This window comes from Sminthopsis crassicaudata, chromosome 4 (assembly GCF_048593235.1).
Source record: "Sminthopsis crassicaudata isolate SCR6 chromosome 4, ASM4859323v1, whole genome shotgun sequence".
NCBI lineage: Eukaryota > Metazoa > Chordata > Mammalia > Dasyuromorphia > Dasyuridae > Sminthopsis > Sminthopsis crassicaudata.
Window position 1 is genome coordinate 393,303,115 of NC_133620.1, and position 25,224 is coordinate 393,328,338.

Sequence of the window (25,224 nt, forward strand, 5' to 3'; positions counted from 1 at the left end):
TGTCAAATCAAGTGAAAAGAAGGAAGGGGGATATAGGTAACATAAATTCTGAAAACAAGTAGATTCTATCTTTAAAATAATATTGAATAGAACAAAGTGTTTTTTACACAATTGATACATCTCAAAATCATTTCCAGTTTTTCCCCTGAGTACATTTATATTTGTTTCTCTTGGAAATAGCCTCAATCTGAATTTGGGGCCATAATTTTCAATTTCATTGGCTATTCCACTACCTGGAATACTGAAGTTCATCTAGGTCTCTTGTCATCGGTGACTTCCTTCAAATTCAAGCTAAACCCCCACCTTCTTCTCTCTGAGATCGTTTCTCCATTTATCTTGCAATACTCATAATAGCAGAGGAATATCTTTACAATATATTTATTATTCATACCTATTTCTGTGGTGAGCTCTTTGAAAGAAGGGACAATTCCCTTCCCTTTTTTATATATTCCTAGCATTTGCCATAGTTCCTGAAATGTTGTTGTTTATTTAGTTGTGTCTGACCTGGGGACCATTACACACTAATACTCTCCTAGGTGTTTTCTTGTCAAAGATACTGAAGTGATTTGCCATTTCCTTCTCCAGTAGACAAAAGAAAAACAGATGCTAAGTGTCAAGGTCACAACTAATAAATAAGTGTATGATACCAGACGTAAACTCAAGTTTTCCTGATTCTAGACCCAGTATTCTATTTCTTGAATACTTAGCTGCCTTCTGGTACATAAAAGATGCTTAAAAAATTGCTTATTGTTGATTGATTGGATAATACTTAGAAAGCTCTCTTGTCTTCAGTACTCCATATCTCTAAATCACTGTGCATCCTCCCTCTTTTCTCTAGTTTCTGATAAAGGTGTAGCTTTTCTTGCCAAGGCTTAACCTCTTTGTTTTTTGTTGTTGTTGTTGTTGTTTGTTTTTTAATTCCTCTAACACTTATCACTTCTAAGGGCTTTGTGCTCTCCTCATTCCTCTTCTCATCCTCATTCTATTAATATTCATTAGCTCCTTTCCTTTTGCCTTGATCTCTCCTCTCCTTAAAAATCCATGGCTTGATTCTGTCATCACCTAAAGCTATTATCATGTGTTTTTTTCAACCTTTTACTGTTCTTAGAAAGACATATGATATTTGATGCTTCCATTTTGTCACCTCACTTTGCAACACACTGCAGTCTCCTATATATTACTCCACTACACAACTAAAACTATGGTCTTAAAATTGTCAGTGATTTCTTAACTATCAAAATCCCTAGACAGTTTTCATTACCATTTTTTTTCTTGAATCCTCTATAACTTTTGATATTGTCAAATCCCACATACTGGATACTCTCTCCTGCCTTGGCTTCCATTTGATTCTGTTGTTGATTTTTGATCAATTCTTCTAAGTATCCTTTGGCTATTTATTTTTTTCCAGTCTGCATGTAGGGATTCTCCTTTATTAGAACTAATAATTTTTCATTATCCCATAGTTTCCCCCTTTTTAAATTCCTTGAATAGGCCATCTAAAATGCATACCTTCACTTATTTCCTCTCTCTACAATATGAGTTCTAACCTTCTCATTAAACTGAAATTCCTCTCTAAAAAGTTAATAACAATTTCTAAATTTCTAAATTGAATTTTTTTTTCTCAACCCTCATGCTTCTGGACTTCTTTGAAGCTTTTGACATTGTCAATCACACTCTTTTCACTAATACTATCTTCTAGCTTTTCATGATGCTACTCTCGGGATTATCTTCATGGCTACCTAACCACTTCTCAGTTTCCTTCACTAAATCTTCATCAAGGTCATACATGCTTATTTGGGGTATCCCACTGAGCTCTGTCCTTGTTCTTCTGATTTCTAACTTATTGAACCTGGTGACCTCTTCAGCTCTTATAAATTCAATTGTCATCTCTGTGCTAATGATTCTCAAAGCTACATTTATACGTCACTATAACATCATGACTAACTCCGGCTATATCCTTCTATATATATTGAACATTTCAAGCTGAATATTGCACAGATATCTTATATTCAACATCCTCAAAATTAAAGTTTCTTTTTCCCCCCAAACCATGCTTTTCCCCAGGAGTTCTCTTGAGGTCACCATCCTTCCAATCACCCAGACTCACAACCCAGTTCTATCTTTAACTCTTCAGTCTTATCTCCAATATCTAATTTATGGCCATGGCCTATACTTAACCTTTATAATATCGCTTATTTATGTCCTCTCTTCTGATACTGCTTCCACATTGGTAGAGGCTCTCATAAATTTAAGCCTGAGATTCTGAAATAGTTGGCTAGTTAGTCTGCCTAATATAAGTTTCTCCCCACTCTAGTCCATTGTCTACTCAGCTTAAAAAGTTATCTTTAGTGCATATCACTCCATTATTCAAATGACTCTGGTGGCTTCTTATTACCTCCAGTATCAAATAAAAAACACACACAAAAAAAACTTTCATGGCATTCAAAGCCTTTCATCCAGCCCCCTGCCTGCCAAACTTTTTCTTACGCTAACTCCTCCTAAGTACTCTACAATCTACCTGTTGGTTGTTTTTCACACGTGACTTTATCTTCACATTCTGGTCATTTTTACTTGTCTCCTATGCTTAGAATGTTGACTCTTCTCATCTCTACCTCCAGGTTTTTCAGAATTCCTTAAAGATTCATAAAAAAAAATCCTACCTCTTACGAGAAGCCTTTCCCAATATCCCTTAATTTTGGTGACTTTATTTGGTTGATTATTTCAAATTTATCTTTTATATAGCTTTTAAATACCTACATACTCTATAAGGCTTAATTGTTTTTGCATGTCGTCTCTCCCGTTACACTAAACATCTTGGAAACAAGAATTATTTTTCAACTTAGCAAAAAACTTGCTACATAGTAGGAGTTTAATAAATTTTATTGATTGACTGATGACTGTCCTTGTCAAAACAGTCTGGTGAAGCCTATGGACTTCCTTGCAAAAATAAAAAATACACAGAATTATAAAGGAAACCAATTACACTCAAATACAGTAATCAAAGTTTAAAAAGTCAGGATCCCCAAGTTAAGAAATCTTGTTTATATTATATCTTAGTATATACTTCTATATGCATGTATATGCACATAGACATATATACATGGATATATTCCAATATAGAGAAAGTTGCCTCTCTCCATTCTCTTTTTGTCTCTGTGTGTGTTTCTGTCTTTCTTCTCCCTCTCTTTTTAAATTTTAAACATCTTTTGATTAGATTTAAAAGAATCTAGATAAATAAATATTTTACCATATACAGAAGACCATACTCCATTCCTTGGCAGGAGTCCATTTTTACAATATTTTTAACCACAGTCCAGAATTCCAAATTCCATCTCAGACTAAATCTTTGTAAAATGCTATTCACTGCCTAAAGCTACCTCTGTCTTAGGATTTCCTTGGTTCATTGAATAGCAGTGATGAGAACAAGCCCTGTGCCCCAAAGGTCTTTATTTTCTTATTCAAGATTTCATATTCTTTAACAATGTTTTTTAAATTTCCTCTAGCTATATGAGTTATTCTCATGTGAAGCCTAAAAACGCATGGCAGTCACTCAGTTTGACAAGTCTTGGGAATTTCTCAATAATATCCTAGATACATGCCCTAAAAGACAGCCAATCCCATTACTGTTGATGTCAAATTAATAAATAAATGCTTCAGTAGCCCACTAACCATGACATTCATCTCTTTTTCCTTCTTTCATCTTTATTGGATGATCCCTCTTCTAATAATAGCACAGAGGATGTGATCCATGATTCCCTATTGCTCAAGCAGTGGTTTCTTTCTTAATTAGCTCTCTCCTCCACAAAAAGAAAATAAGCATGCATAGAACATTGATCAAGGGCGTTATCACACCTCTTCTTCCAGAATATGAAGGCTTATCCAGGATGGATGGTTCTGTGTCCACTTATGGAAGAAATTCACAGCTTATTTTATTCCATGTTTTAAGAGTATTTCTCTTCTTCCTCTTTGTCATATTCTTCTCCTTCATTCCTAGATATGATCTCCTGACACGGGCTAGAATTTCCTATTGCTTATTTAGAACTCTTTATTTTAAAATTTTTTTTCAAGAAATATTTCAAATTTTCTGATAAAATAATATAATTGCTCCTAATTAATATGTGCCTTCTCTTCTAGAAATGAAAACAACATACCCTTAGAATATAGATAACAGTTATTTAAGCACCACAACATTTTTTCACTACTTTTTTTCATTTCACAAAAATGTATCAAACATTTACTAATGCTACAATAAATAAAAAATAGTTCTTGATCTCAGGGATCTTATATTTTACATTTCCAGCCCAACTTCAGACATGTTACACATCCATGCTGGCTTTCAGCAAATTGATTTCATAAACTCTGAAATCAATTAAATGATGAGAATCTTCATGGCATGCACTTAAGCCACTGCTATTACTCTCCACTTCTGTCTTACCCTCCAGCCTGCTTCATTTTTACATAGGCTACCTCCCACTCACCTGAACTTTCTAGCTACTTTATGTTTTGATTTTCTCTATTAGAATGATGAAATTTCTTCAAAAGCAGGGACTATTTTTTCTTGTTTTTTTTTTTCTATTCACAGTACATGGCAAAAAGTAAATTGCTCTTTTGATAACAATTACCCAAATAGAGTGATAATAAAAAACAGAAGATGCCACTGAGTTTTGAATCTGAATGATTGAAAGGATGTTACCTTCAACAGTAATAAAACTATTCAGTCCACAATCATTCTCAATTTATGTTTCCTAATTTAAACTCAAATCTTATTGCTGCCTAGAACTTCTTGATTTATCTTTTGTTAATTCTTTAGCAAATTCCACAGAATGACTATTCCATCTTTTCTTAGCTCCTAGTGCTATCCACCCTGGTCACACTTTCAACATATGATCTTCTTTCCTATTTGTTGGAGAGATTTATTTATTTGATGAGAGATCCAAATGTTCATTTATTGTGCCAATTTTCTCATTCTTTATTTTGATTGTTAGGAAGCTTTACTTTCTCCCTAAATTAATACTTCCACTATTCCAATTCCCGCATAGCATTGTTTCTAAACATATTTTTTCTTCTACAAGATCTTTAACATCTAAATTTAATAATTGGAAGGTATCATGTAAATTAATACTCCCATTTCACAGATAAGGAAACTAAAGATACAGAAGCTAAGTGATTTGACAAATATCTCATAGTTAGAAAGTCATAATGTCAGGATTTGAACCCTAATTATATATCTTCAAACACTGCTTTTCCTCCATATTATGTTTTTGCATTGACCTTTTCTTTTCTTGAAATACCTAGGTTTCCCTCTTCTAAATTACTATGCTGCTGCTAATAATAATAATAATGATGATGATGATAATCCTTGACTTAACCTTTTTGTTCTCTCTAGCTATCATTGTCACTCTCTTTTTTATCACCAGGATTCTCAATAACATTGGTGCTAGCAAATGTTTAACAATTAACTTTTCAGGGAAAAAAATAAGCAATGAAAACCATTTAAGTTTAATCTCCATTATTATAATTTTCTCCATCATTTTCATAAATCTAGACAATGACCAAAATAATAAATCAGCCATAATGTGTAACATTTGTCAATTTCCAAAATGTAAAAACTCATACCAAAAATTTAACAAGCAGGGACATTCTCATTTCTAATTTTTCTTAAGTTTTATGATACATTTGACTGTGATGTTTTTCATCTCCTTTTAAAAAGATTTCTCTTTTCTTAGTTTCAATGGAGCTTTGCTCTTGTGATTCACTCATCTGAATGTTTCTTCTCTTTCCCTTTTGCTGTCTACTCCTAACTGTGGAGATTCCCTAAGACTTCATTCTTCTCTAAGTTCTATTTATATTTTGTCCCTGAAAGCATTTGTTCTCATAACTTCAAGAATTAATTCCATATTGATGGCTTTTAAATAATTATCTTCATCAGTGATAATTTTCATTTCATTCCTGAGAGAGCTGCATTTCAAAACTTCCATGCTAATTCAAGCCAAAGTAATAAAAGTTTTAAATTTTGAATAGTACTTTGCATAGATAATCTAATTTGAACCTTGAAATAATAGTAGAGGCAGGTTATTATTATCAAACACATTTCACAGAAGAAGAAGAAATGAAAAATCAGAGAAAGTATAAATAGTAAATTATAGGGGCAGGATTTGAATCTAGGTCTCCATGATGCTCTAAATGTTTTCTCTTATTCTTTCCTGATCCCACATAGGATTTGTTTTTCAAACTTGGCAAATATCCTTCACTACTCTGTTCTTTCTTCAAGCAATTAAAATATATTAAGTGCCTCCTCTTTGCTAGACACTGTGCCAAGTGCTGGGAATATAAAGAAAGGGAAATTAATTGATTGATTGATTAAATTAAAAAAGAATCCCTCATAGACTAACTTTCCTGGCATTTGAGGAAAAGTATAGTTCATTCACCCCAGCTGATCAATGGCTTGAATTAATTTTTCATAATTAGTTCCTCTCCCTGACAATTACAAGAAAATATTTTTTCTTTATAGGAAGATCATCTAATTTGTCACCTAGGTCTCTTTGTCCATGTGATTTTCCTCACATCAATTACTCCTTTGCCTTCTACATTTTCTCAGGATCAAAAAAATTTCTTATTTTTAAAAGAAAGTTTCTTATACTTTGGTATCCATAAAAGTAGACTGAATGTAATTGAATGTTTATTTAGAATTAGAATAAAAAGCCAGAACAGAAGCTGAGAAATATCATAACTGATACTAAAACCAAATGCATACATAAGTAGGCCAAAAGAGATAAAACCTTACCAGAGAAGACACTGGGTATTTTGGAAAGAAAACTTTTAACAGTTCGAATAGGAATTCCATTTTTTTCATCTTGCATGCGTGCTATGACATCTTCCATCTAGAAACATACAAAAGAAAAATTTAGTCACTTTTAAACAGAAGAACCATTTCTTAGACAGAAAATAATTCACAATTACAAAACATTTTGAAATTTCCCCATCAATTTGCATATAGTATTACACTGGATTCTCACAGCAACTCTGTGAAGTAGGAATCATAAGTAAAAGCATGCTTATTTAATAGTTGAAGAAAATTAGCCAAAAATAAATTAATATCTTGCACAAGGTTAAATAGTTATCTGGTCAATATGGAACTTGAACTTAGGCCTTATGAACTCCAATTTCAGCATATTATCACTAGCTCTTCTTCCTTCCTTTCTCCTACAAGACAAAATAAACAAACAAACAAAAAAAAATCCCAACCAAATTTTTTTAAAAAGCCTCCATTTCTTTTTTCAGACTAAGGGTATTTCATTTCATGATTATTCTTGACATTTTTTTGTGTTAATGTTTTCACCTTGATTAGGAAAAGATGGAGAAAGAAGTCAGAAGAAGGCCCATTTTATGGCCCACTGCATTACTAATAAAAGCTTTGTACTTTACTTGCCTCTTTTGCTCTTTCTGGATTTATAACTGCTGAGATAAGAGAGTGTTTATTTTTGAAGTTGTCATACACCATTGTTGAAGTGATATTTACAGTCCATTAATATTATCACTACTAAGGCTAACGCAAAAGAAAACAGAAGTTTAAAAGGCATCTGCTTGCATTTCCTCTTCCTAAGAGGAATTCCCAGTTAATATCTGGAATGAAATCTAATATCTAAGTGGCAAAAACTTCCTGGAAACCCAGAACTGAACACCAGCAATCTTTGTCCCTCTTATCCAACCACATGATCAATTAGCCATATATACATAGAAAATATAACATTGTCACATTTGAATATGGACAAAATTAAGGCAATATAATATTTACAAACCCATGATAAAGCAAATGGGGTTAAAATGAAGATGATCCAACTGGACTCCTTGAAACAATTCTTAGCCAAGCAGACATAGATGCTCCTATCATATTTGTACATAATTATTAATGTATCATCTCAAACTTTGAGATCAATGGGTATCATCATCCCTGAAACTCTGACAGACTATTTTACAAATAGGGGCTACTAAGCATAAGGTTGTAGTCATTCTTATTAGTCCTTCATTCTCAAATAGGTTCTTGACATTAGGGAGGTGAAGACATGACATGCAAGTGAATTGGATCTAAGTAAGGGAAGGCTGTTCAAAGTCACCTGCCTCATTTTCTCCTCCAAAGCTATCTAAATCCACTGACAAAATATAGCTCAGGATGATTGGAGATGGTCCTGGATGCAATGGGAGACCTTGGAGTGAGAAGGCATAGAAAGTTGATTCTGAACTGATAAAAGGAATATCCCTATAATGAAGTTACAGATACATCATCTGAAACTCTTTGCCAGTAAAAACAAATGAATCCACCATCTCAAAAAGATCACAACTGAAATGATCTAAAAGTCATTTTGAGATAAGAATTTTATAGCACATTATTGGTACCAGTGAACTTAAAAATTTCCTCTATGAAATATTTATGGAAAGGTATGGTCAAATAATTATGCTGGTCAAAAAGAAATAGAAAACTAAAGAATTATATTTTAGAGCTAGAAAAGTAAAATAGAATAAAATTTATCTGGAGGGAAAAAATCAAGATTCATTTGGAAAATAATAAAAAAGTAAGAAGAAACAGGATCTAACAGTATAGTATCAAACTCTCCTACAGAGCAATGACCAGGGAAATTAAAAAAAAAAAAAAAAAAAGAAAGTAAACAGGGTACATAATATGAAAAAAAATCAAATAAACACAGTAGTAGTCTCACTTGTGAGAAACTCAAAGGCCCCTTACTGTAGGAAGAATTCAATATTTAAGAAAAATTACTATAGACATGTCCTTGATACCATATACCATGATAAGCTCTAAATTGAAATGAATCAGATATAAAGGGTAACATTAAACATAAGATGTGAGCAGGTAGAAGGCTCAATGTATCTGCATACCACTATTATATGTAACACATTTTCAGTTTCACTTGCAATCAGCTTTTTTGTTATACTATATCATGAAAATGCGTGTTTTTCCTATATTAAAAATAAAGTAAATATATGAGAAAAAAGTCAAAGGACTTTCTCTAATAAGAATGAGTCAATGTCAATCATCTATATAACAAGACATTTTCATTTCAAAAATACTGCAAATTAATGAGTTTTTGCTAATTCTGGAACATTTTACTCTCACTACTATATGGTAATAATATCACTTCAAGGATGGGAAATCACAATTTTTTTTGTTGTTGTTGGCAAGATATTACTATGTTTCTTAGCTATAATAATTACTGGTGACCTTCTAGTTAGTCATTGAAGGATAGTGATTTGTGCCAAAAGAGAGAATATAAACATTGCTGGAATCACAGATAATTAAAGTATCCAGGGTATCCCTTTCCTAGTATATAGATATGTGGGGGAAATATATTAAATACTTTAAAAACAGGCTCTGTATATATGCATATATATGTATATATATATATTATTGTTATATATTGTATATATATATATATATATTATATATATATTAAATATAGTTGTTGTTTCTAGTCCCCCTCAATGCATAATATAATACCGTATGTATAGGAAGCACTCAATAAATATTTGTTGAACTGACTTGCCAAGAACTGAAGCAAAATAAATTGGTTTGGCTTAAAGAACACTTCAGCTGAGTTATGGCCCAACCTGAGAGAATCTTCCAGCTTCATCATACCTTTGTGGAAATAAATTAGTGCTTTCTGACTACCTCACTCCCATTGCCAGATACAGTCTTTTCCTCCATTCATTTATCAATAGGTAAACATGAGAATTTTTTTTTCTAGCAAACAATAAATCAAGAACTTTTAAAGTAATTGCTATGTGCCAAGAATTGTGTTAGGCATTGGAAATTGGATGATAAAAGAGAAATATCCCTTGCCCTCAAGGATTTACATTCTAACATGGAAGACAATGTGTATGTTTATAGGCATGAGCATAATGTACAAAGCAGATAAAAATCAACTTTGAGGGGAAGGAACTAGCACCTGAAAAGATCAGAAAAAGGTTCATGTAGAAGATGGCACATGAGCTGAATCTTGAAGGAAAGTGGAGCTTCAGAGATATAGAGGTGATGAAAAATGCTTACTAGGTACAGGGAACAGCCACTATAAAGGTATGGAGTATCATGTGTAAAGAATAGCAAGAAGGTTGGTCTGCATGGAGTATATAGAGTGTATGTGAATGATAATAGCAACAAAATTCTCAACGTTCAACAAGATAGCTTGTGAAGAGTTTTAAATGTCATACAGATTTCTATGTGAATTAAGACTCAATGAGGAGCAACTAAATGGGGCAGTGGATAGAGAGGAAGGCTCATCTGCATAAATTTAAATCCAGCCTCAGACATTTATTAGTTGTGTGAGCCTGGGCAAGTCATTTAATCATTTTTGCCTCAGTTTCCTCATCTATGAAATGAACTAGAAAAGAAAATGGCAAACCATTCCAGTGTCTTTGCCAAGAAAATTCCAAATGGAGTCACTAGATATAGCTAGTGATATAGCTGAAGCAACTGAGAATAGTAAATATGGATGTTTCTAACTAGAAGAATGATATAGTCACACCTATACTTAAAAAAAAAAACATTTTGCAGCTTTGTGGAGGATTGATTGTTGCGAGGAGAGACTAACATGGAGGAGAGAGAGAGAGAGAGAGAGAGAGAGAGAGAGAGAGAGAGAGAGAGAGAGAGAGAGAGAGAGGGAGGGAGGAAGGGAGAGAGAGAGAGAGAGAGAGAGAGAGAGAGAGAGAGAGAGAGAGAGAGAGGAGAGAGAGAGACAGAGAGACTGAGAGAGAGAGAGAGAGAGACAGAGAGAAAGAGAGAAAGAGAGAGACAGAGAGAGAGAGAGAGAGACAGAAAGAGAGAGAGAGAAAAAAGAGAGAGACAGAGAGAGAGAGAGAGAGAGAGAGAGAGAGAGAGAGAGAGAGAGAGAGAGAGAGAGCACTTCCATTTTAACTTTTATTTCTAGTCCCTAGGATAGAATTTGGCACATCATTGGCATTTAGTAAATATAACTATTGCTTACTGATCTTGAATGAAGTATTGTAAGATCTAATGAGGATTTTTTTTTGTTTTAGTTCAGTTTTAGTTTTAAGCTATGAGACATAAAAGAGAAATTATAGACGGCAAGGAAGGAATAAATAGAAGAAAAATTGAAAATTAGAGACAAGGTAAGAATGACAGTCTGGGGAATCTGGTGGAAAAGATGGAGCAGCATGCAAGCAAGGCCACATACACAGCAATAGTCCTTAGTGAAGAAAAGGCCTCCCTTCTCATAAGACTGAAGTAAAGACCTATCCAGTTTTATTTTTTCTTAACTACATATATACTGGCAAACCTTTCTGTTTACCTTTGACATTATCCCCTTCACTTTTATGTACCTTTTAAATGTTAATAGTAAGCAGGATAAGCTATTAAAATTAGCAAAGGTATAAGGTGTAGACATTGCTTTAGGAATAACATTTAAAAATTCCAAGTTATGGAGGTGACATTCAGCTAAAATTCTATCCGTGTGTGTGTGTGTGTGTGTGTGTGTGTGTGTGTGTGTGTGTGTGTAAAGCCTTGCTATTTGAGGACATATCAAAATATGGGCAGTATTTGTAGTGAAAGAGATGGACACAAATAGAAAGTGGCTAAAGTTGTTTGAGAAAATGAAAGTTCTTTTCTTTATGCAAATGAATGTTTTGCTAATGTGTTGATTTGCTGGGACAGTAGTCAGGGGAGTGATTTTAGTGTCTGTGTTTTCTCCTCCCCTGGGCACCTTATGTATAGTTTAATGTCCACATAGGAATCAGGATTAAATATACCTTAGGATGACTCTCATGATGAAACTGCAATAGAAATGCATCAGCATGCTGTATAACTCAGGAAAATCTCTGGGACACTTCACTTGGCACTGGGGATTTGCCAAAGGGAATCTCAGAGCTAACACATAACTGATATAATACATATCAGATCTCAGGCCTTAAACTTATAGATTATATTTGGCTAATATTTTAAATTGAATTTTCCCTAATAAAATAAAAAATAAAATTTCTAATAAAATTAAAATAAGTTGATTTTTTCCTACTAAAATATAGAGACTGTTTCTAGGTTCTACTGTTATTTATCTTTAGGTCAAAGGCATCTAGACTGGGTCCTTGCCCTTAGGCTTATGGCTCTTCTGAATTGTTCCTTTGACTCCCACCTTCCCATCCTATTTTAGTTCCTTTTTTTTTTGATTTCTGAAGGAATAATACACTTTCTTGTCTTCTACTTATCTTCTCTTTCTGGTTGCTGACAGTTCTTCTTGAGCCTGATGTGCCTCTGAGTTTTGAACTTTATATCTGCCTCTCAGATTCTGTAACTAATTCTCCTTCCTCTCTTCCTCATACCAATTATTATTATAACCTTTATGTACTACATAATCATCATGTTCTTATCTCAACATACCTACTGAATGGGAATAGATTTCATGTGAGGAGTTTTCCTGGCTTAAAAGAGCAAAGAATCTGACAATTTAATTAACAGGAGAAAATACCGTTCTTTATGTTTAACAAAGACATCTCCCTCAAGAGCAAAACCCATGATCCTTTGCCGTTGGTTTGGTAAGACTGCCCTTCATTTTCTAGACTCAATTTTCAGCCTAGAAGCATAAGCTGCTTTGCTTCGGTGTCAGCCTCTTAGTTCTCTTTCATTATCTGCTTATTACTTAGATCAAACCAGCTTAAACAGCAGTGAAAACCTCTTTCACTAACCCTTGAACCACTTTCTCTGTAGGAACCCAGAGTGTTTTGCTAGCATCCCCTTTAAATACTTATTATGTGTCATTCTATAATATTTGTGTATGGGATAAATGGGTGGACAAGTGAAGGATGTAAAAAGGCCATGGCCTATTTTCAAATATAACAAATTGAAGAAGTTAGTATTCCTAGATTGTATCTAGGAAATATCTGAATAGAAAAAGAAGTGGGTGGGTGTGTAACACAAGCAAAGGATGTGCTGGAATGGAAAAACAGTTATTAATCACTCTCTTTTTTCAAGCACTATGCTAATATCTGAGTACAAATAAAAAGCCAGACATTCCCTGCTTTCAATAAGTTTACATTCTAATTGGAGGAAAGATCTAATCAAGTTTAGAATGTATCAATAGAGCCTAAATCCTTTATTTTGCAAGTGAGGTGAGGGATGGAATAGTTAGGAGGCATCCTAAGGGGGAAGGGATTGACAATCTAAATGCTATATTAATACCTAGGATGTATAAAATGACCTGGAAGAAGGCCTCTGAAATGCTGGGTAAATATCATTTGAAGGAAATATTGGATAATATGGACAAAAATCACACATGATAAGTTGTGTATAGGTGGTAATCTGTGCCAATGGAAGGAAGAGACACAGAGGAATGTAATCATATAATTCACTATTTTGAAGTAGTAAATTAAGTATGTGTAGTATATGGGCTTATTAGACTATGAGGGTAAGGCAGAGTGTTTTATTTAAACTTTATATCTCACCAAAGCCTAGCAAAGTGCTCTTTTCACAGTAGACAAATTATATACTTTTAAAAAATGAATTGTTAGATTTAATTGAGCATATGACTTGTCCACACAATGAAGAATAAGCCAAGAAAGCTACAATGGTTGATGAATGGCATTAGAACAATTATGCTTATCCCATGTTATTACATTTTCATAGAAAGGAATCAAAAATCAATGAGAAAAATATCTTGAAAATCGATGAACTCACTATGTCCATGTAATGAAATTCATATACTTTGTTCATTGGCGATTAGCACAGCTCTCCCACACTCATTGACTATTTGCACTCATTTTTTTTCTGACCTGTGCTAGGTGTTAATAAGGAAGCTTAATAAATGTTATCAGAGATCCCTCAGCAGCCACAGAAACCTCAGAAACATATTTTGTGCAGATTTTTATTCATTTAAAAAAACAAGATATGAAACAATAAAATAAAATAAATTAATTTCATATTGAAGGAAAGTTAGAGGTTTTCCAACTTAAGAGTAGGAGAGCAAGTTTTACTCATTTTAAATTCAGTTCTGATAAAGTTGGACATCTGTTTTCCCAGCCTATGGTAAATTAGAAGTAATAAATTACAAGGATAGAATCTAGTTGACCAGACATATGCATACTAAGGAGAGCAAGTCTAAAAACAAGGGAGATAACAAAAATGAGAAACAGTATAAAAATAATTAGTTTTGATATTATATTATTACTGATATGGGGCAGCAAATTAGCCCTGGAATGAGATGATATGATCTTGATAGAAAAATATATCTTGAAATATTCAGCACCAAAACTATCTTGAAATGTTCAGGCCTAAATATATTAGGGAATATTTTGTCTATATTTATATATTGCTAGATCAATCACTTTATGAATATGCCTTATAAAGATCTCCAAACTCCAAGGAAGAGCTACATAAGCAAATACTCTTTGAAAAAAATGAACAGATATAAGCGATAGAGAAAAATATAATTTTTGAGCTGCTTGTTCTACCAAACACACTGACTTTCTTTTTCAATTATGGAACATGAGGTTTTTCAAAGGCAAATGTTGAAAATTATCTTTGCATACAATTAGAAAAATACAATGTTATTTTAAAAAAATTGTAAAGATTTTGAGAGGTTTACATATGTGAAAAATGGAAAGCTACAGTCTTCTTTTTCCTAATAACAATAACAAAAACTTTCTTTGAAATTGTTTACTCGTCAATTTTCTACTTTTTAAGATTCTTTTTATATTGTTCAAAAGTTGTCCTTTCCTTCCAGTGGGAAGCACACAGAAAGAATATATTATTCAGCTATACTATTTGGAAGAGAACTGCTATGTTTTATATCAAGCATGGTGTGCCAGACATGAGATTCCTACATAATGAAGAAAACAAAATGATTGATCTTTCCAACTTCTGAATGTTCTGAGGAACTATGAGAGTTCATTGGCATTTACATTTAGTTTTATATCCTGAGTAATGTTATTCTTATGGATTTCCTTAAGATAGATATTTTTCCTAAAAAAAACTGCAGTTGAAAGTGAAACCATTTTAAAAAGAAAGGTAAAAATATTTTGTATTCTGTGGTGAGAGAAGACTAACATGTAAACCCAGGTTCTAAAGAAAATTTTCCAATCATTTCTGGTAATATATCATTAATATAATCCCCTACCATTTATAGGAACAAATGAGCCACTAAGTGGACATATTAAATTTACTCTTCTCTATACACATATTTTCAAATGAATGTCTGTAGCTTCAATTTAAGTGCCAGATGAGAAAATGATGAAAACTTATGAGTAAAGTGCTTCTCGTATTTCATATGGCTATTAAGAATGAACAGGTATTAGATAATTCAAGCCTGCCCACATTGCTTCTCCTTCAGGAGATATTTCTAAAGAAGAAAAGGATTTGAATTTACAAATTTGGCAGTGAAAGCAGCTAAAGAAAAAGCAAAAATCTGAGCCACTAATAAATGTTAAGTAAGAATAATGAAATGAAAATTTGCAAACCAATGCCATTTTCTACTATGAGAATTCAATTAAGGTAACTTGGACAAAATTCATTTTCTATATGTTAATGCTAATGGCTGCCAGTAGCTGAGCTAAACCATTATTTTCACTTGTTATTCATTTGTTTCATGTTATTTAAGAATACAAGAGGAATTATAGCCTAAGATTAAACTAGTAAAACAGTTTCCAAAGAAAAATTATCCCCAACTTATCCAGAATAGGACTTTTTACCCAAAAATATTTTTATTGATTATGCTAATCATTTTATGAGCATAGAAAGGTAATGGAAAATATGTTTAGTTAGATAGATAGATAGATATAGATATAGATATATAGATATAGATGTAGATATAGATATAGATATATAGATACTGAATGGCAGAAAATCAAAGAAGGACCACATTTTTAAAATAATAATAATAACTTGGTTGTTTTATTTAAGGCAAGAAAATATAATTTTGTCCTCCAATTTCCTAACTTTAGAAGGGAAAATATAAAAAAAATTGTTCAATAACATAAATAAATAAAACTTGTACAATGTTCCCTTAGCACAATTTGTAAAAAAGAGGCATAGTGGTTCATGTGGGATGCCTGCAATCATAAATCTTAGGTTCAGATTCCGTCCATCAATGCCTTACAACTACCAGTTACAGACATTTGCAATCTGAATTACTTGGTAGAGGTTCCCATGCCAAGAAATTACATGTCAGCTAGAGATGCTTTCAAAAGTTCTAGGTTATAAAATAGGAAGAATATATCACTGACACAAGTTGCGAGAGAAGCCATTTGGAAGGATGTGGCATATGATGTTAAGTATGGAACTTAAGATTCTATTGTAGGTCATGAAAATATCAATATAAAGATGTCTGTTAAAAATTGAAAAAATACAACTGGAGCTATAATAAATGAGATTTGGTGATTATTGGCTTGATTCAGTGATGGTAATAGAAATTATGACAAGAGTTTCTTTTTTGCAGAAGAAAAATATAGAAAGAAAAGAGCAGAGGGAAGATTGAGCTAAAATGAGATGAGAGTATCTAGAATTGAGATATGGATGACAGAAGAGAAACCAACAAAGAAGGCAAAGAATGAAAATGGATACCATCTGGAGAAAGAATTTTAAGAGAAAAAGAGTAATCAACACATCAAATGAAGCTTGGAAACAAACTCCATTGTTTCTTTTTTGCCTTCACATTCCTAATTTCTAGCATGGGGTAGGAACTTAATAAATATTAATTAGAATTGGAGTTTAAAAGGTAGAGAAGAGGTCATGAGATTTAAAATCAGAAAAACAAGTCTGAATCCTGTCCTGGGCATATAATCTCGAGCAATTCACTTAACCTCTCAGCCTCAATGTAATAATAATAATAGCAATAGTAATAAAATTAATATACTAATAGCTTCTATACAACTAGCTTCTTGTGAGGAAAGTTTGTATGTCTATGTACATACACATACATATATGCAAATATATACAACATATATAATTTATGTATGTACACATTGCAAATAATATATGCATATAGCTATGTATACATAGTATATATAGTTTTTTTAAAGATTAAAATGATATATGAAGATAATAATAAAATTATTATCTCATTATTATTATTGGCAATCTTCAAAGAAACACTTTCTATAGAGTGATGTATAAAAATTATATTACAAGCTATTAAGAAAAGCATGGTGAAAAGAGGTCATGGAAGCAAAAAGATATAAATAACACATTTGAAAGATTACTTTGAGATGGACTTTCCAATTCACAGAATTAAAAATGGTTTGATTTCTTAAGACACATAGTTCTTTATTATCAGTGATTCCTACATTTTGCTTTTAAGTTATTTGTGATAGGGAAGGAATGAAAAAACTCATTTGTTTTCACATGGAATAGATGTTGAAAAAGAAAACCAAGCAACTGCTAACACTAGGAAAAAAGCTAGAAATAACTTTGCAAACCTTTTCATTAATATCTATATCTGAATTAACTTCTTCTCCCCATAACTATCCCCATAAAATTAATGTCAACATCCATTACATGAGATTGCATTACAGTGATTCCTTTTGGGAATGGAATTAAAGACAGATAGTCATCTATAAAAAAACAGGCTTACTTTGAGACCCCACCACAGCATTTTTTTTATTTACCCACAGCCTTGTGAGTGATGACAATGAGCTTATAATATAAGCATAGAATCTGAGAGTTAGAAAAGAACTCTTTAGGTCATCCAATCCACCTTCTGAGGAACTAGAGGTTTACCTTTCTAGTAGAGTGTATTGAAGAGAACATTGGGCTTGCAATAAAGATTCTGTCTTCATTTCTATCCTCTGAGTCAACAGTTTTATTACAGGCTTCACAAGGAAAGATAGTCTATTATTGAATGGATCATTTAATAAAAAGTATTTTTCTACTGAATCACAATCTGTCTCCTACCCTCCCCCCCGTCCTACCATTTTTTTTTCATGAAGCAACTAGAGATTCAGAGGGAGAAGAAACAGCAAGTACAAGGATTCTACCTGTGAATGTGATTTTATTTTTATATTTTCTTATACTTTTGTTTCTTAGTACTTCTCTCAAAAAATTACTTTGTATTTATACACATATGTATATACACATACATGCACTCTATGTGTATTGTGTGTGTGTGTACATATACACACAGACATGAAGGAGAGAGATACAGACTGAGAGATAGAGAGAGAGAGAGAGACAGAGAGACAGAGAGAGAGAGAAACAGACAGAATGCCAGAGACAGAGAGAGACAGAAAGAGAGAGAGAGAGAGAGAGAGAGAGAAACAGACAGAATGCCAGAGACAGAGACAAAGACAGACAGAGAGAGAGAGAGACAGAGAGAGACAGAGAGAGAGAGAGAGAGAGAGAGAGAGAGAGAGAGAGAGAGAGAAAGAGAGAGAGAGAGAGAGAGAGAGAGAGAGAGAGAGAGAGAGAGAGAGAGAGAGAGAATGACAGAATGATGTTGTTTCCCCGAAAAGACTGTCAATTACTTGAGTACAGAGACTATTTTTTGTCATTGAATCCCTGGACTTAGTACATGCTTAATAAATTCTTATTGCTTGATTACAAGCAATACTTCAACAGATAACAGATAAGAGATCCCAATGATATGGCTCAATGACATGAATACGTTATAATGTAACTTTTGTCATCAACTTCCTTAATGTTAGTAATATGCATTCTTTCATTTAACCAAAGCATGTCAAATATCCACATTTTGCAATGTCTTTGCTCTCAGTGCAACATACTCATTTATTATCAGATAAAAAAAACTCTGTATTAAATTCCATATCCAATATTTATGAAAGAGTTTAAGTCAGTTATCTGTAGTTACAATTTCTAATATATTGAAAGTAAGTAATTGTGGAGAACATGTCAAATAGGGAAATTTTACATTTTAAAAAGTTCAGCCTTATTTCTCAAATACATGTGAACTAAGCCAAATTAATAAAAATAAGAGCTATTCCTCAGTTGACAAATGGTCAAAGGATAAGAACAGGCAATTTTCAGGAGAAAAAAATCATCAACAATTATATTTAAAAATGCTCTAAATCACTGTTGATTGGAGAAATGCAAATTAAAACAACTCAGAGAGGCCACCTCAAATCTACCAGAATGGCTAATTCATGTAAGAATAATGGCAAATTCAGGAGTAGTTATGGAAAAATGGGGACCCTAATGTAATTCTGGTAGTATGAACTAATTTAATTATTCTGAAGAACAATTTCGAATTACACCCAAAAGACTATAAAACTATGCATATCCTTTGATCCAGAAATACTATTCATAGATCTGTGGTCCTAAAGAAATAAAAATGAATAAATAAAAGAAAAAGACTCATTTGTACAAAGATTGATAACAGTTTGTGTGTGTGTGTGTGTGACGTCAAAGAATTGGAAATTGAAGGCATGCCCATTAATTAGGTAACAGCAAAACAAGTTGTGATGCATGATTTTAATAGAATACTGTTATGCTATAAGAAATACCAAATGGGATAATTTCGTAAAGAAATCTTACATGAACTAACGAAAAGTAAAGTGAGCAGAACCAGGAGGACATTGTTCATAGTAATAGCAATATTGTAAGAAAGATTGTCTAAGAAAGATTTAGCTACTTTGATCAAGGCAATGATCAAAGACAGTTCTAAAGGACTCTTGATGAAAGATGTTATCCACCTTCATAGAAAGACTTGATTAATCCTGAAAATAGAGTGAAGCACATTTTTTCACTTATTAATTTTTATTTCATTTTGTGGGGGGTTTTCAAACATGAGTAATATGGAAATATATGTTGCATGACTTCAAATGTATAATCAGTATAACATTGTTTACCTTTTCAATAAGGGAGAAGAGTGAAGATGAAGGAGAAAATTAGGAACTCAAAATTTTTAAAAATTAGAGTTTAAAATTATTCATATGTAATTGAGAAGCATTTTGTAAAATAAATAAAATTTTAAAAAAAGAAATTCAGAATTAATAATAGACTCACTTGTTTACAGTCTCTTTTATTAGTCACACCTCATTATAACCCTGCAAGACAGATCAATAATCTCAACATCAACTTCCCTTCAGTGTGAAGGGAACAAAATCATTTCAAAGTTAAATTACTCTCATAGATTTTCTGAATAATGTAGGTGGATAGATTTTAGGATATAAAGGCTTCTTCTATTTAACTTCTGAAACTTAAAAAGAAAGAGCTTGATCATAGTTGGAATAGATTCATGCCTTCCACATGAGATCAATAAATGCTTAAGAAAAAAAAAGCATATTTAGAAAACCAAGCTTTGTAATGGAAAGCTAATATATGAATTTAAAAAGGCAAGTTATGAAGTGTGTATATGGACTCCTAAGTTCATAGTGAAGGGACAAATTAGTAATTTCAATGTATCTTTAAATTAATGTTGTTTATAATAACATTCATTGAATATAGTGAGAAACACAAGAAATGGTACAGTATTTTATTCCCAAAAGCTGAGAACTAGTAGACTACCTAAGGAGAGGAAAAACATTGAATTGGAAAAATGAATCAGTTACATAAAATTTCCCAACTGGAATCAGCCCATGAGGAGCCACTATACTTTTAGCCCAAATAAGATAGGGAAATCTATTCTTTAAAAATAGGCAGTAGGTGATGCTGTGAATAGAGAGCTAGGCCTGGATTCAGAAAGTAGCATCTTTCTGAGTTCAAATTTTGTATCAGACATTTATTATTTTTGTGATCCTGGGCAAGTTACCTGTTTGCCTCAGTTTCATTAACTATAAAATTAGCTAGAGAAGGAAATGATAAATCTCTCAAGTATCTTTGCTAAGAAAACAGCACAGTGTCATTACAGAGAGGTATTTGTGCTACAATGGAAGGAACTGTAGACTCTTTGGATTCAAGAAATAACAGTTAAAGTTTGATTTTGTTACTTATTAGCTGCTTGTCCAAAAGCAAATTATTTCTTACCTCTGGGTCTTCATTTCTACATCTGTGTCATGGGGATAATACTACCTTTGTAGAAAGTGCTTAATAAGCTTTTAAATGGAAGCTATTATTACAAGAATCAATAATTTCATTGTTGTGGATATTCCATCCACTAAGGCTTGTGATTACACAAGACCTCCATGACACAAATTATTAATAACTTCATTACCTTCACGAAAAATATATTTTCATTCAGTTGACTGCCTGTCAGTCCTTTTTAAATTTACCATAGCTGTGCTAAGATTCAAGTAATAGTCTGTTAGATATATACTCAGCCTTTATGAAATGGTTGGACTTGTCAGGGCTTGTGTTCCATTGGTAGAACCTTCAATAGGTTAATCCCCTTTCTATGTGACAAAAAGGCATCAGAATAGGATTATAGGGAGAGTCAAACAGAATGAAAAGATGTGGATGCTGTGTTATGAATACATCATAATTGAAAATGCCCACAGTGACAAGCTCAGAACATTTTGGAGTATTATTAGTACATGGTATAGGAAATAGTATTTCCTTTGACTTGACTAAACTTGCTTAGTGCAAATTTTAAAAGGTGTTTGTCCCCTCCATTTTAGCCTTTCAGAATTTGGTGAATAAATCTATGTTTTCTTTGTCTATTTTATTCATGACTTTAGAGATATTAGTAGCTTTACTATTCTAAGCTACAGTCTCAGTCACTTTTTGCATGTCCTTATTTAATACCCCCACATTCCTCAATTACTCTCCATAAATAAAAAAGAGATATCAAAAGATGGTGAAGTGGATACCTAAAAACTTATTTTCTGCCTCCTTGGAAGGTAGATTAGTCTTTCACGTATTCATACATGGACATTGGAAGAGAAGAGAAGGTGAGTTTCCACTCACTAACTCTTCTCCTACGAATAAAAGGAAGGATTGAATGGGCATTAATCCATAAGTATCTCTATTGTTTTACACTCTCTTCTGGATAGCAGATAAACATGCTGGTAGAGCAGAATTACGTGTGTTTGCTGGTAGGAAATAAGTCACAAAGTTGCTTAGCTATTTTGTTGTTAATTTTGTGTAATCCCTGGAACATCCTTCTTGCTGAGGATCTAGCATACACTTTTTGTTTTGGAGATACATTTCCAGAAACATATAAATCAATGGCACTTTAGACCACTCCTGATGGCCTGTCTTCACTGGAAGAAGCTTTTTCAAAAGGATTTCATTCTGGCACAAATTGAGCACTGATACCAAGACTTCCATCTTCCCAGCAGAAGCATTTTAATGTCTTCTTATTTTCTTGTGTCTGTTTTTCATTCATGGATCCTAGGGAAATATGTGTGTGTGTGTGTGTGTGTGTGTGTGTGTGTGTGTGTGTGTGTGTATCTGTGAGTAAGTAAGCAAGCTGAATAAGATGATTTAGTGCAGAAGGAAGGAAGGAAGGAAGGAAGGAAGGAAGGAAGGAAGGAAGGAAGGAAGGAAGGAAGGAAGGAAGGAAGGAAGGAAGGAAGGAAGGAAGGAAGGAAGGAAGGAAGGAAGGAAGGAAAGAAGGAAGGAAGGAAGGAAGGAAGGAAGGAAGGAAGGAAGGAAGGAAGGAAGGAAGGAAGGAAGGAAATGGATCTATAATTTCTTTGATACAAGGACTTTCCAGATAAGAAGACTGATTAGCCACATGGTAGGAGAGTGATGTTTTTCTTTGAACATATCAAACATAGATCTTGTATTTCTTAATAGCAATTCCTGTCATAATAATTCAGTAAACTCTAGAATTCTCTCTTGACCTATATAACCGAAATATCATATATTGTTTTTGTAAATACAGAGTGATATTCCCTCTATCAAAATAGATTGACACTTCCCCTGTGATTTACATTCTTAGAAAATTATCTGGAGAACTTAAAGTTTAAGTGACTTGCTTTGGGTTACATAGCCAATATGTGTAAGAAGCACAGCGCAATTTCCCTCTTTCTTGGCATTAACAGTTCAAATATATAAATGTATATATATGTGCTAATGACTCCTCATGGTGTGGAAGTGGCCCTGGGTTGTCAAAAACTATGCCAGTGGAGTCCTAGCTTCAACAGGTTTAATCAAGCAAAAAAAAAAAAAAATCTTCAATTATATGACTGATATAGGATTACATCTATTATGAGAGAAACATAGTCAGGAGACAGTCATAACTGGATTGCCCAGCAGATGATGGATTATTTTTTAGTTATTGCTACACTTAAATGCCAAATACTAAGTCCAAAGCATTGTGATCTATATTATTAGAGGGAGAAATGACGCAAATTTTTTTCATATCATAGAATTATAGAAGTGTATAATATATGATGATCAAAATAAGAAATATAAGTAGTCATTGGCAATAAAAAATTGAGGTAAATGGTAAAAAGAGGCATCTATACGATTACTACATTAATAAATTATATATATGTAATATATATATACAGGAAATGGCACTGGGCATTATAATAAAGTATAATAATCCTTCACAACAGAAACAAAATATGAATACCCTGATGATCTCTAAATCAAGAAGTAGTACTACAAAACTTGAATTTATTTTCTTTCACTTCCTTTAAGTCCTATTAAAAACAGCTCCCTTAATCTTCAAAGCTATATTACTTATAATTTCTTCTGGGACAAGAGTTGAATATACCAATCACTTTTCTAAAAATAAATGTTCAAAACAATTCAAAAGTTAGAGAGGGTCATCCATTAATAAAAGATAGCACTATTCATCTCTCCTATTTGCTTTGGCAAAAGTTTCTTAAGAATATTTTTAAAATTCTTCTAAAAATATTTGTATGAAAAACAAATCTTCACAAGGTTGCTATCAGGTAAAAGGAGTAAAATTTTAACATAAGGAATTCTAATGATTAGAGGAGTGACCAAAAGCAGAGAGGGCATGAAGGCTCAGTTAGGGGGGAGAAGGATGGAGAGAAACAACAATGGGTAGATTCAGATTGCCAAGACCAAAGATTCCTGATATCATTGATATTTTGGAGGACCTTCCTAGAAAAAAAGGAAAATGCTAGAGTTAATCAGTTCAAAGGAATTCAGGAGAATTACAAAAGAATTCAGATTCAGTTGTGGAGTTCTATGGAACTTGGAAGTTAAATGGTTCTATGGAAGTTTGGAACTTCCAGAAAAAGAAAAAAAAGGTTGGAACTTCCACTGAATTGCATGTCATCATTGCATGTGAATCTCATTTTATTGAATTAGCCCTCTTTGCTTCAGTTGTCCTAGGATAACTGATTGCAGGAGCAGATGGCTGATGAACAACTACAACAAGTAGATAGAGACAATGATAGAGAGGAAACTCTACTGAGCCATTCTGTACCTATCCACACCATATCACTCTATGAGTACAAAAAACGATATATAATACTTTAGAATTCTAGAGTTTATTGGATTATTATGACAGGAACTACTATTAAGAAGTACAAGATCCATGTTTTATGTGTTCACATAAAAATATATCACTCCTACCTCTGGCTAATCAGAATAATATGAGCTCAGAATGCTCTGCCACAGGTTGGACACAAATAATCTATATGGACATTTGGGGTGACTCTCTAATTTTGATATCTCATGTTTTTGGGGGGCTAATTCAATTTTGCTTTGCTCATAGAGCACAGCACCTTCTCTGATGAGGGCACTCCCTGCTGGGCAATCCTTTGCCAGTATCTGCCATTTCATACAATAGATTCTAAAGTTCTTAAGTCATACCTTGAGAGTGTCCTTGTATTGTTTTTTCTGACCACCTTGTGAGTGTTTGCCCTATGTGAGTTATCCATAAAATATATATATATATATGTATATATATATATACATATATATATATATTTTTTTTTTTGGCAAGCATATATCTGACATTCGAACAATGTGACCAGTCCAGCAGTGCTGTGCTGTCTTCCATAGATTTGGAATGTTTGGCATTTTAGTTTGATAAAGGACCTAGGTATCTGGCATCTTATACTGAGAGGTGATCTTCAGGATCTTCCTAAGACAATTCAAATGGAAGCAATTCAGTCTCCTGGCATGTCAATGGTATAATGTCCAGGTTTCACAGGTGTACAACAACGATATCAGCAAAACGGATCTGTAGACCTTCAGTTTGGCATTCTATCTAATACCTCTCCTCTTCCACACTTTCATTCCAAGCCTCCCAAACATTAAGTTAGCTTTGGCAATGTGTATGCCAATTTCATTATCAATGTGAAGCTCCCTGGAAAGTATACTCTAGACAGATACAGGATAGATATAGGATAAAGCAGAAATAATCAACAGAAGAAAGTCATTAGAATTAA

At 33.0% G+C, this 25,224-nt stretch overlaps 1 protein-coding gene across 3 annotated transcripts in view; it reads right to left on the reverse strand.

The window, feature by feature from the left end:
• RGS7 (regulator of G protein signaling 7) overlaps nt 1-25,224 on the reverse strand; it is a 636,920-nt gene that overhangs the window by 349,186 nt on the left and 262,510 nt on the right. For all 3 annotated transcript variants that reach the window (XM_074262504.1, XM_074262502.1, XM_074262503.1), the window contains exon 3: nt 6,785-6,881. In XM_074262504.1, coding sequence (XP_074118605.1) covers nt 6,785-6,881 — 97 coding nt within the window. The remainder of the gene's footprint in view (nt 1-6,784; nt 6,882-25,224) is intronic.